This window comes from Fundulus heteroclitus, chromosome 19, assembly GCF_011125445.2.
Source record: "Fundulus heteroclitus isolate FHET01 chromosome 19, MU-UCD_Fhet_4.1, whole genome shotgun sequence".
NCBI classification, from domain to species: domain Eukaryota; kingdom Metazoa; phylum Chordata; class Actinopteri; order Cyprinodontiformes; family Fundulidae; genus Fundulus; species Fundulus heteroclitus.
Genome location: NC_046379.1, coordinates 24,028,774 through 24,042,280, shown reverse-complemented (window position 1 = coordinate 24,042,280; position 13,507 = coordinate 24,028,774). Strand labels below are relative to the sequence as shown.

The 13,507-nt window shown below is 40.0% G+C and overlaps 1 protein-coding gene and 1 long non-coding RNA gene across 2 annotated transcripts; one reads left to right on the top strand and one right to left on the bottom strand.

Annotated features, from left to right (window-relative positions):
• Positions 1–6,219: 6,219 nt before the first annotated feature.
• On the top strand, positions 6,220–10,144 carry LOC118566942. The gene is made up of 2 exons (XR_004933378.1): positions 6,220–6,430; positions 9,408–10,144. It is a non-coding gene; the product is annotated as an uncharacterized LOC118566942 (long non-coding RNA).
• On the bottom strand, positions 6,552–13,461 carry cenpo (centromere protein O). Its single transcript, XM_036150616.1, has 6 exons — positions 13,320–13,461; positions 13,024–13,178; positions 9,806–9,947; positions 9,432–9,703; positions 8,896–9,055; positions 6,552–7,614 (listed from the first exon to the last, which is right to left on the bottom strand). The coding sequence occupies exons 1-6, from the start codon at positions 13,339–13,341 to the stop codon at positions 7,505–7,507; spliced, it is 861 nt and encodes a 286-aa protein (XP_036006509.1). The 5' UTR covers positions 13,342–13,461; the 3' UTR covers positions 6,552–7,504.
• Between the last annotated feature and the right edge of the window lie 46 nt (positions 13,462–13,507).

Below are 13,507 nucleotides of genomic sequence, written 5' to 3'. Positions count from 1 at the left end.
AAATAAAAACATACCATTGTCTTATTGGATTTCCGTTTATTTTGTGAAATGACTAAATGATTTATGCTGTAAAACCCTTAGGTTTAGTGCCCTCTAGTGGACAAATTGAGCTAATACCGTTTAACAAGTTTTAACAAAGTACTATTTAGACCGACAAATGGTAAATTAACTGCACTTAAAAAGCTCTTGTCCAGCCAGCCACGCAACTCAAAGTGCTTTACTTTACAACACAGTCTGTGCCCTTATTTGTCCCCTGCACACACGCATTCATACAGCACTTTCAGTGAGTGTGCTCAATTAGCAGTTAGCTATGACATACCAAAGGTCAATCCTATACACAAAATATAGTTGCATGCAGCATTTGGTTTTGAGTATTTATGACTGTCTATTTATGGTAAAGCGGACCTTTGTTTATTTACAGGATTTTATGAATAAAAGTTGTATGGTATGCTAAAGTAGGGCCCCAAAAACATTCTGTTTACGGCCCCCATTTGTCACAGGTCCGGCACTGCCTAAAACCCTGGTAGAACCTTTGTCTGAACTGATGGTCCACCAGTATCATAAGAGGGATTCTACTTTTCAGCTGCAGTAGAACAATCTAAAACGCATTGCTAACACAAAACACATTTGATGTCTTATTTCTGGATTATCTTCGAAGTAATTGAGAATCAAAGCAAATCCCTGAAGATTTTGGCCGGGACCACTGGGAGCATCATCAGTCACTTGAGGCGGCTAAAAGTTCCTTATTGAAAAAAAATCTTTAAGCCACTATTAAACATGCTTTCCAGTAAGGCCCAATTTCTGCACGAAAAAGGTAACTATTTTATTGATCTGATACAATATTCTAATCTTAAATTATGCACTTTTATTATCTGGAGGTGGAAAAAGTAATAATTAATAGAAATAAAGGCTTGAAAACATCTTTGTGTTAATTTATGTGTGAATTGAATTACTGAAATAAACGAGCTATTCAATCATGTTTTAATTTATTGAATATGACTGTCTATCCGTTCTTTCGGATGAGGGAGAGTTAAAGTCAATTAAATTAAACTTTTCCATAATTATTTTTAGATTCCTTGTCTTTAGGAGAGCAACAAACTGTTTTGCCCCCATCGCCTCTAAGTTCAGGCATTTGACCAAATACCAACACTACATTCAATTTCCAATTGTTATCAGAGTTCTTGTAGCTAGGCCTACTGATAAAAAAAATGGACAGCTTCTATTCCTCTGGGTCACATATTTTATTAATATTTAAAAAAAAGCAAAAGTTAAACATAAATTACATTTCTCTTAATCCAGTTTTGACCACAAAAGTCGTCTTGGGCTGTAATGTCATATTTATTTTAAAAGCAAAACCTTGTTTTCGTCTCTTTTTTCCCTGAGAACATCGAGTTTCCTAAACATGGACGTACCGGTCATGGTTTGGTCACGCACGCGCAGAGCAGAAGGGGAATTTAAATATGTTTGTTTCTGGCGTAATCGGCGCTATATTTTAAAGAGTTTCAGCACAGACTGACTGATGATGCTTTTTGTTCACTTTAGCTTTAAAGCTGTAACAAAATCTGCGCGCTACGTGTCGCAGCCGCTGCTCAATCGGCGCACCGCTGTTGCTATGGTTACTTTGACTCTATCTCTCCAAACAGCGCGTGACGCCTCTGCTGCCTTTGATGCCGTCTGTGACATCACAGCCTGCCTTCGTTCTATGGAACCAAACTGACAGAACCCTCTCCTGCTGGTCACTTCAGATTGGTTCTGCTCAGAACCAGCCGGCTGCCTTTGCCTGTTTAGCAGGAGAGAAAACTTCAGATTGTCGGCTTCTAAGATGGAGAATCTCAGGCAGAACCTGGTGTACGCCCTCCCTGGAAGCAAAGACAAACTGAATGCTCTGATATGCGTTCTGGCTTGGAGAACCGTCAAGAACTGCTCCCGAAAAGCCCAGAGGATCGTCTCAGAACGCTCCCTGGCACAAACGAGGAAACGCCTGTCGAAACTGATGATGTTCACAGCAGACCCGGAGGGAACTCTGGTGGTAATCCTCAAGGACAACTTATCGGACGTGGTGAACTGCATTTCTGAAAGCCTCTACTTGAAATTCGACTCATCTGAAAAGTTAATCCAGGTAGCGATGGAGCGCGATCCAGAATTCGACGCCGCTCTCATCAAAGCTCTCGCGGTACAACTTGGAGTTGAATCACCGGAACAGGATGCAAGCTTTTTCCACGTAATCGACGCCCTGTCCTCAGACCCTCTTCCTTTAGATTCCCCAGAACCGAAGCCCCCGTCGGATGCCAACGCTGTTCTCTGCGCTCTGCTCTTAAGAAACGTGTTGAACTGCCCCCAGAAAGTCCTCAAAACCCTCTCATCGGACGCACCTAAGATCATGGTAGAACGTCTCACCAGACTGATGGTACACCAGAGTCCCGGGACGGACGCTCCGGCCAAGCTACAAGAAGACAACCTCAGGCGCATCGCTCAAGTCCTCTCCAAGGACATCCACCGCGAATTTGGAGAGACCCAGAAACTTTTTAAAGCAGCGCTGATGTCAGGAAACACATTTGACGCCTTATTGCTGGATTACCTTCAAAGCAAACTGAGTATCGAGGCCAAACCCCAGAAGACTTTGGCCAGGGTCGTTGGGGGCATTGACCGTGGCTTGGATCAGATGTCAACGTGGTTTTACAGGCTGCGTACCTCTCGTTACGGGAACATTTTGGTTTAAGCAGGTCCCTGCCCGCTCCTGCACACTGAAACGGAGCTTTGGGGACCATTTCTAGATTGGCGCACAACATCGTCTAAGCAATATTATGGCAAACACACTGAAATAGCTCCACAGCACCATTCTTAGACCCTTTAGATTAGCTTCATTTCAACCAACCCATCCCTGCGACGTGCTACACACCCACAAAGGCCAAAAACATACACACACTATTAAAAAAAAATAAAAAAAAAAAAAACTAAAAAAAAAAAAAAAAAAGAAATAAAAAAAGAAAAAGAAAAAAAAATCCAAAAAAAAAACAAAAAAAGAAAGGGCTGCACAGTGGCACAGTTGGCTGCACTGTTACCTAGCTCTAAGAAGGCCCAAGCGTCTTTCTGCATGCCGTTTGCTCTCCCTGTGCATGCGTGGGTTCTCTCCAGGTGCTCTGGCTTCCCCCCACAGGCCAAAAACATCGCTGTAATTTGAACGGGCCTCGCTAAATTGCCCTTAGGTGCCAGTTTGTGTATGGTTGTGAGTCTCTGTGTTGCCCTGTGAGGGGCCTGGGGACCTGTCCGGGGCTTACACAGCCTCTCGCCCGATGGCCGCTGGAGATAGTCAGACGCCAACCCAGCAGCAATGGATGGATGAAACAAAATTTAAGATAATTACAGATTAGAGAGGTGAAAAGATTCATCTTGATCATTTAAAGCAGGGACCCAGGGTTCCCGTTTTATCCAATCCCCTCCTTGGCAAGTAGGCCGACCCAAAGTCAGGGTCAGGAGGGAATCTAACATCTCCTCCCTAATAAAGAGTTTAACAGGTCTGGAAGTGAACGACCCAATCAAGTTTTGAACACTGGTTCAACAAGATGCTGTCTGTTTGCTAAAAGGAAAGTTTTGACTAAACAAACTCGGCACTCAAGATATATTTATGATGATGGGGTGCCTTTCATAAGAGTAACATCGATCTGGCCTCATAAGAACACGGGTTTGTTTTTTTATTGACTTCTGTAAAGCACGTTGTGCTTCTTTCCGTTCTGCCTGTAAAGTGCTTCGGAAATAAAGATTTATTGAAGAACCTCTGCTTCTAGTTCCCTTTCTTTCATGAACGACCCCCTATTTCTTTTGTTATGTTTGATTGTTGGAATCAAATGTAACCTAAAGGGAAAATTCAGAGTGCCGTAACCAAAATGTAAACGGTCTTCTTAGATTTGGTTTCTGCTGGATTCTATCACCATATGCTCCAGAGATACTTTATAAATCTCAGCCTTTGCTATTTTCTGTCATGTTCTGTTTTAATCTGATTCTGTAAATAAACCTGTAAAAATGCACTCCTGGTCTTATTGAAATTCCTGGCCTCATGTTCGGTGCATTACACTGTATGAATTTGTGATATAACATATTTATTTTGAATTTAATATTTATATTGATTAAATGTTTAAAAAACTGACCATTTTTTTAGGGGGGGGGGGGGGGGTTTGGACGTTACATAATATTTGGACTCAGAGATTACCATGGCAACCATTTAGCCTCTTTGCTATGGCATCTTTAGAAAATAAAAACACTTGAAGTAGATGAGGTTTGAGCTACAATGCTCTCATTTTGAACTGAAAAGTCCTTAGAGAGCATTCCTGAGTTTAACTGTGACCAAAGTTTAGGAAATCAAAACAATATGTATGCATATATATATATATATATATATATATATATATATATATATATATATATATATATATATATATATATATATATATATATATATATATATATCTCCATTTTCTGACTCGCTTAATCCCAAATGGGGTCGCAGGGGTTGCTGGTGCCTATCTCCAGTGTTCACCGGGCGAGAGGTGGGGTTTTATTATATATATATATATATATATATATATATATATATATATATATATATATATATATATATATATATATATATATATATATCAGTTAAACATGCGCACACAAACATGTATAGCCTCTCATTCAGTCAAATGTCAAATATTAGTGCACACGTATACACACATACAGAGACACACACACACATACACACATGTATACACTCATTCAATGTAGTGCCAGATCACACACACACATAAAACATATATTCAATTTTAGTTTTGTGAGTGTGTGTGACTTTGTTACTGTGGTGTGTGCATGTCGTAGTAGTGTGTTTGAGAGGAAAAATGTTTTGTTGAGTGTGTGTGTGTGTGTGTCTTTTGAGGTGTGTGCATGAATTTATTGGTGTATGTGAGAGGAAAAATAGTTTCTGTCCTAAACGGCCCCCCATATAAAACCCCACCTCTCGCCTGGTGAACGCTGGAGATCTGGAGATAGGCACCAGCAACCCCTGCGACCCCATGAGGGATTAAGCGGGTTAGGAAAAAAAATAAAATAAATAAATATTATATATATATATATATATATATATATACATATATACACACACACACACACACACACACGACTATCACAGATATTTTTTATTTTATTTTTTACAATAATCTAATAGTTTGAGCTGTACTTGTATATGGTTCCATTAACTAAAATTTCTGACCGATGGAGACTCACCTTTAACAAAGTTGAAGATGGATGTCAAATTTCTAGATTGGAACTTCTGTTCAGACAATTTTGAGGGCAAGAGGGAATTGAAAATGTCATGGGGAAGAAAAAAAAAACGAGCAATTAGAGGTCAGTCATTTGGTGGTTATTTTGATCCTGAACCAAGTAAAAAAAAAGAAAGAAGGCTATTTAGATAAGGGCCTGTTTTACATATTTCTTTAAAGAGAAAATGCAAAATTATTCTGACCAATTCAGTCTGGAAACCACATAATTATGTGGTTTTGGTTTACATTTTTGCTTACATAAGGCGCAGTTTGTTTACTGTGAACCAGGAGCTCTGACTTTACCGTTCCAGGAGAAGATCAAAATTTGCATTTCAAAACTTCGACTTTGTCTTTGTTTTATCATCAAATGGTGCCACACAAAAAATTATATTTTCTATTCCTTAGTTTAACTTTTAGGATCAATATAAATGATTCACTGCATTTTACCCAATTTTCCTCTGAGATTTTTCAGAAGACGAAATTAAAACGCTTTAGGTAGCATCCTCTGGTTGAAATGCGGCCAGGGTCCTTTCTGCATAGAGCTTGCTTTTTCTTCATGTGCATCAATGGGTTCTCTCTGGCTATTTAGCCTAGGCCTGGATAATAATTCATTAACAATATATAATCAATCAATAAACATATATCAATGATAGAAAAAAAAAGTCAATAAAAAGTTAAGTAATATAAGTTTTCCCTCAATTGCATTTGATCCATGTAGGTTAATATTAGTCATTACATCCTCCCATCCAATCACAAACATAGACCCAGTAACGCTCCGTCACCAAGCTCCGCCCCTTCAAAGAGTTCAGAGAGTAGGTGTTATTTTTTAAAATCTTAGTCTTGGTAAAAAGTTGGTTGAATAAAGGATTTAGTTAGAATTCACTGTCTAAAAATAGGTCACTAAGCAACAACATAAAATGGCCACTTAAAATGTTTTGAATTTCTTGATAATTATCAATATCGATCAACGTGATTTCTATTTTATCAATATGCTTTTTTTCTCCTATATCGTCCAGCCCTAGTTTAGCCTCCTTCCATGATCCAAAAACATCAAGCCCGTTAGGCTAATTGATCTGTCTAAACTACCCTTAGACCTCAGGAGATTGCAGCAACCCCCTAAACCCACCAAGGAATAAGTGAGTACAGACAATGGATGGATCCTCAGTTTTTTTTTTCTCTAGATATAATCCTAGAGGTTTGATGATTATGGTAATTCAAATAATTAACCTCTAAGTGAATACACTGATGTCAAATATAGAACATACAATGAATAAATGTTTAATCTCCGCTGCATTAATGTAAACCTTTTTATACAGCAGATAAAAAAAACAAAAAAACAAGTGTTAGTCAAACTGCTTCAGAATTCAGTAAAGTGAACTAAATAAACTGCAATGAGAGCAACAGAACAAAAATAATTACAAAGGTTAAAAAAAGTATTAGTACTTATGAAGCTGGTATTTGTTTACCGGATAAGTTAATTTCCTCTCCACTGTATGACGCAAGAGGACTGCATGGTTATAGATTTTACATTTAGCATGGAAATATGCATGACTCAGGTGTTTTGTGGTAAATACCTGGAAAATATATGCAAAACAAATGACTGATGAGGTGGTGGTGGTGTGGTGGTGGGGGCAAAGGACAGCATCACCAAAGCAGACTGAACATGAGATTAGCAGGTATTTACTTGTACAATACTCAACAAGCCTCACCACGCTTCTGTAACTCAATCTTCATGAAAGCATTAACTAGCGATTACAGCCCATGCTCACTTACAACAGGTTATTGTTCTGCAAATATGTGCAAACATAGCAGCAAACACGCTCGTTTTGCCTCGTCCTGCAAGCTGCACAGTACCGGGCAAGAAAACGTTTACTCTTAAGCAACGAGGAAAGCAAAGTGAGAAAAAAAAAATGACGATGGAACAATACAAGTGTGGACCGGTGCTGAAGGGAGAGCTGTGAGTCCTGAACCAAAAGGAGGAACTAGATCTCCAGTGTCAACTAAAAACATTGGCCAAAGAGTGCAGCTTCACCTGCAAAAGAGACGCTGAGACTTCAGAGGGAAACTTTACATAACCGGGTGGAGGAGTTTCTACAGAACCTCAGAAACGGAGCCAATGCGGGAAAAGTGGGAGGAAATTTACACTGTTAAAGCAAAAAATCATTTATTATGTACATCAAATGGTTTCATTTTATAAACTGGAGAATAAATTAAACAATAGTCCTTGTTTTCTTCATGGCAGTTAAAGCTCTGTGCACAGGAACCTCCATCAGTAAGCTGCAGCTCTTCTTCCACTGCGGAGAGTCGGGGAGCCGTTTGTCTGCAAGAATGCACATTTAGAAAAGAATTCACTGCAAGTTAATAAAAATGAATGACTTTACTCTAACTTTGAGAATATATTTGGTCACATGTATACTGGTGTCTTATTTTGTCAGTCATTAAATGCAGGAAGCACAAAGTTAAACTGGAACATACAGACCTGGACAAATGGCAAGAAGAACAAACAAAATTAATTCAGATTATTATTTTTTTTTTTTACACTGGCATAAACATAGAACATCGAGAACATAGAACATTGTGTTTGTTTATTATTTGTGCTTTTTCTTCCTATAAAACCATCAGTGTAACACTTATAAACATCCCGAACAATCAATTCAAAACATCTGTATCACTGGAACTTTGAATTTAAAAAGAGGAAAATCTACATTTATTTAGAGTTTCTAGGGATTTCTAATTAGTGGTCCCTGACTTTCTGTGTCCCCTCAGAAATAGTTGGTTGACAGAAAAGTTCAGATTTTTGAACTCCTGCGAAAATCACAGCGGGTTCTGCTTCATTCTCGTTCCGCTCATTGCACCAATCGCACCAGCTAGGAGCAGAAAGAAAAATAAATAAATAACCCTGAAAGTTTTTTTTTTTTTTTTTTTAAACCAACACTGTAATCAGGTCATGCTTAATGGTGCTAATTTAATTTGCTGACAATTAGCCGAAGGGTGCAATCAGTATTGGAGCTTAAGAGAGCCCCGTGTATGGAGTCCTGACCTCATTGAAGCACCAGGAGGCTTTAATACAAATGTGATGGACACTCCTAGTAAACTAAAAATGAGACATCTTTATGTCTTTTAGCTGAATAACGGTCCAAAATACGTGGCCAAATCAACTAGGACACATAATTAGCCTTCTTTCACAGGCATCTGCCGGCACCTAAACCTAAATCCTGTAAAACCCCGTTAATAAGCAGACGTTAGCCCAGGAGAGGAGCTCGCTCTGGATGCTCCAACCATGGCAAATGTCACAGAAGATGACCAACAACGGTCCTGTTGGTAATAATTGTGTCACAGTTAAAGTAAAAACAAATGGTTTTATACAACGGGATGTTTTCCCCACTGGATAAATTTAAGTCAAATTAAAAGTTTAATCTCTCTACATTTCTCAGTGCCGTTACGACGCTGCTATTGAAAGATACATTCATGTTGAGTTTGTACACCACAACATTTCCTAACATCTGTATCTAAACATAATAAATAGAAGAACGGATGGTTTCAGCGCTGGCGTATTACGCAAAGACCTGAAATGCAGGTTGACAGTGTGCAACAACCCCACCTTTACAGTCCAAATGGACCTGCGTGGGGAGACACCTGGTGTGGTCGGTGTACGCCAACGTGCAGAGTAAGGGCGTCTTCCCTTCGGGCACGGTGAACATCAGCACCAGTATGGAACACAACAGGTTGCTCTCCATCACTTCCACGGACTTATGCTGCTCCTGTAACAGAAACGAGAAGACAGATCAGCTGTTGATTCCTTTAGAGCCAGACGTTCCTGCTCCTCTATTACTGTAACTAAGAATCTACAACGACTCTTAAAAGGTGGACAAACCTCGCATAAACAATCAGGTTGTTGTAACTTAGGAAAATAAACCATGACAAATCTTAAAAAAAAAAAAAAAAAAAAAAAAAAAAAGGAGGAAAAGTTCAGCATGCGTCCGAATAAAATACTTTTCATTTGACCAACTTGTTTGAGAATGCAAAACCACACCTTTCTGATGGTTTGAGGACACCATTGACTCAGCCACGCCTTTTTGTACCGGTAATTAATCTAAAATGTTTTCATTACAGATAAAAAGAAGAGAAATCTGGCACCTTAAGAAGCGTCAGCTGCTGCTTGCGACCTGCGAACGCATTAAGATGCAGGCTGACGGCGTCCAGGAAGGCCCTCATGCCTGTCTGCAAGTCGCTCTGCTCGGCAAGGTTGCTCAGAGGGATGAAGGGGGGGATGTTGTGGCCTCGGATCCTCACTTTTGGCTTCAGGTCGACCTCCAGGTTGTAGGTCTCCAAATATACGCCCTCATACGCGGTCGGCAAAGAGAAGCACAGGCCTTTACCTTGCCGGGTTTTGATGACGTCATAACCACCTGGTGACATCAGCGGATCGAGTCCACAAAAAGGAGATTCACAAATGAATAACGGCAGCAGCTATGAAACAGAGATAAGCCATCACAAACGACCGTGGTTACCGATGAGGCGATGAGCCTGAAGGAGGTCCGTCAGCTCAGAGTGTCTGGCCATCAGGCGCCACAACTCCGAGCTTTCCGACTCCGCGTCCATTTCCTCCTCTTGCCGCTGCAAGTCTTCAGGTGCCCTGAGTTTCTGGAGATTCTGGGAGAGGGGGAGGTAAACATAGACTAAATATTATTTATCCAAGGACACCAGGGCTTAACTCAAAGGTCAAGACTCCTGGAGTTCAGACTTTAATACTTGGTTCAACTCTCACTGAATAAGGTCTTTTAAACAGTATTTTACAGCTAGAAATAACAACTAAAGATGATTTATGGCTGAAGTAGACAAAAAAAAAACAACTGGTCCATAGTTTTGTTTCAAGCCTGTTGGGTTTAATCATTTTATTTTTTTATAATACTTATAATACTTAAACTAGAATGTAAGAGCAGGAACAATTCCAGCTGCTCCGTCCAGGCTCAAAGTTTATGGGATGGCTGAGTCCTCCTGATCCAAGGCAAGTTTATTTATATTGCACTTTTCAGTAACAAGAGGATTCAAACATAAAAGTCCTAACAACGGCAACGCCGATAAGGCCCAAGATGCTTTACGCCTTAAAATCGGCCACCATACACAGTAGGGTCACCTGATGAGTTTAGTGAAGGTTCATCTCAACAGATTTAAGGATATTGAAAACGCAACACCACTTAATTACAACCCAGACTTTGAAAGTTGGTGTTAGATACACAGCTTGATGCTATTGAGATCAGTGAAGCTGATCACATGTGTTTAAAAGAAGTCGGACGATCTCTTTTTAACCGTACTTGTTAAACATGCTTGTTTAATATTCAAATAGTAAAACCCACAGACATTTTTGCTGTTTTATCAGGTTATCTTCCTAGACTTTTAATATTTGTAACTATTCTTAGTAAATGGTTTGATCAATCTGAACAAATAAAAACAACTACCTGCTGCGCTACAATAAAAGTGTGTTTAATGTAATTATTTAAGAAGTTCCTATAATTCTTTACAGGGACTGGACCTAACGAGCCATTCAGAGCTGTAGTTCACTGAGTTTTTGGCAGCTGCAATTTAAACGCCCATTCTTCTATCCTTTTAATTGGTACACAATGTTGAGGACTGGATCCCACACTAGCCGCGGGTTCAGATGCTCTGACCGGGTCGTCTTCAGCCCACTCAAAATCCCTCAGATCCAGAAGCATGCATCTTCTTCTGTCCCAAACATACAGTTCATGCTACCTACAGTGCATTAAAAGTAGCAACGACCTTTCAATTGTTTCCCCATTTAGTCACATTGCAACTAAAAACCATTAATTTGAGCAGGTAAATAAGATTATCTGCCAATAGAATCAGTATGTTGACCCCTAAAATTAGATAATTAGATATACTGTACTTGAAATATGATGGAGATGAATTGCTCCTATTTTAAAAGGGCAAATTTCTTATTTTACTGGCAGATCAATTAAACTTGCCTGCTCAAATCAAGAACAAATACACTCATTTCAAGAAAATTTGACTTACTTTTCGTTCCCTTTTTGCAGTGTATGACTGAACAGCATAGTCGCACCTAATAGTGATCGTGGTTTTCTTGAAACTCTAGAAAGTGTGGCCTGCATATGTATTCTGTCATCTGTACTGTGACGCCCCCAAATAACATCCGGCGCAGCAGACTGCCTTCAGAAATCAGCTAATGAGTAAATGGAGTCCGTCTGTTAGCAATTTATTCTTAGTAAAAATTCAGTTGTTCTGTGAAAGTCCCAGGGGTTTGTTGGAAAACAAATGTAGACGTTTAAAGCAGGGGCCAAGCTTTGGGCATTCAATGGACTACTGTCCAATCCATTCTCTGAAAACAGAGCCAGTACAGTAAAATAGAAAACTCACCAAGGCTCGTGGTGAAAAATACCAGAGAGGACAAAACACTAAAGATCTGCAGCCAGTGGCGGTTCTACACCATATTTAGCAGGGGGGCCAGGGTGGGGCCAGTGTTTTTTCATGGGACACAGAACAAAAGACTGGGGAAAAAAAACAGGTCAATATTTCATTGTTTAACATATAAAGTGAGCCAAAGAGCCAATTGTGGCTCTGGAACTACAAATTGCAGATGTCTCACCCTGTCTCAATATGGCTGGAGCTAAAGGTGAAACAGCTTAATTTTAAAATTATTGTTAGTAGGGCTGGGTATCATCTAGGATGAGCCGATTCGATACGATTCTCGATACACAGCTCACGATACGATACAATTCTCGATACATAGCTCAGCTTGATTTGATTCCAATATCGATATTTATTACTTTGAATTAATGCTCAGTGATTCAATCACCAAAATCAGCCAAATATTATGTTTATGTTCTATTTATTGATCACAGACATATTAACAGGAAAATAAAGTGCATTTGCTTCAATGCATTTAACGTGTCACAGAAACCAAAAATGTGCCCAAACATCTGATTTTAGGGACAAAGGAGCTTCTAAAATCCTGTCGGCCGTTCCACAAATTCGTCTCACTTGCTCTCCTTCGCTGTGAACTGTAATGGTTGCGCTGTAATAACGCCCCCTAGAGGTTGGGAGGTATATCGATATTGAAAGCCAGAATATCGATATTAAATCGTTTTTAAAAATATCGATATTAATCTTTATATCTATTTTTATGCACAGCCCTAATTGTTAGTGTAAAACTGTAAAGGTAAAAAATACAATTGGTCCAAGTGACCAATCAGTTACTGTACTTTTTGTCAGCGCATATCATCGTAAGAAATTTATTTTATATCATGTCTTTGGATCAGAAAATGGATGGATCATGTCTTTAATTCACTGGCCAGGTCCAGTTCTACAGGGGCTCTGGCCCTTGTTGGCCCCTGTCTAGAACCGCCCCTGCCTGCAGCTGAGATTGCAGCGAAAGGAGGTTCGAGAAGTGTTGGAAATTAAATTAAAACGCACAACACACTTTAGATTTCATTTGTTATTGCAAAAAAATATCTACTATACGGCTATGCACCGCACTGTTGGTCTCAGTAAAATATCTCAACAAAAGAGGTTCAGAAGGTACGAAATTCTTTTTGTATGATCAATATTTTGCTCCTTATAACGTTACTTCTTAATCTAAAGGCAATGCTCCTCCATTTAAAACATTTAAACAGAAACGCTGCAACATAATTTTTTGAAGCACCCATATAAAACTCTTTATTTTAGGAGAGCAACGTCACATCAGTCGCCTCACCTTGTGTGTCCGGATCTCTGCCTTCAGCTGGTCCCTCTGCGCCCTCAGCGCTTCAACTTGAGCCCTCAGCTCCTTCACACGGCTCTGCTGCCCAGGGACCTGACCCCTCCGGCCCCTGGCCCGCTCCTCCAGCAGACTCAGGTGGCTCAAAACACCTGAAGATAAGAGACGCGTTCATACACCCTCAAAGGAGTCTAGGCGTAGCGGCGGCTAATCAGCTAGCATCACGTCAACAAACTCATGTCAAGCTAGCAACGGCGTCAACGGTCGCGTTAGCTTAGCAGGTTAAGGCCTACCTCTCGTCGACGCTCCCTCCATGTGTTTGCAGCTTTCCTCCCTTTATAATTCGGCAAGTTACACAAATATATCCGCTTCAGCGACTTTTTGTTTTTAATTTTGGCGGCTGTTACGTGCGCACGCAACGCCCCGCGCCGACGTCAGACAACCCCGGAAGAGAATCCTCCCCCATGCCGCTTAAACGGTT

What these genes read in the sequence shown, in the direction of transcription:
- cenpo (XM_036150616.1), bottom strand. Translation starts at nt 13,341, where the DNA reads ATGGAGGGAGCGTCGACGAGAG. An exon ending in GGAGGGAGCGTCGACGAGAG is followed by an intron (nt 13,179 to 13,319) that starts GTAGGCCTTAAC and finishes TCTTATCTTCAG; the next exon opens with GTGTTTTGAGCCACCTGAGT. An exon ending in CAGAGATCCGGACACACAAG is followed by an intron (nt 9,948 to 13,023) that starts GTGAGGCGACTG and finishes CCCCTCTCCCAG; the next exon opens with AATCTCCAGAAACTCAGGGC.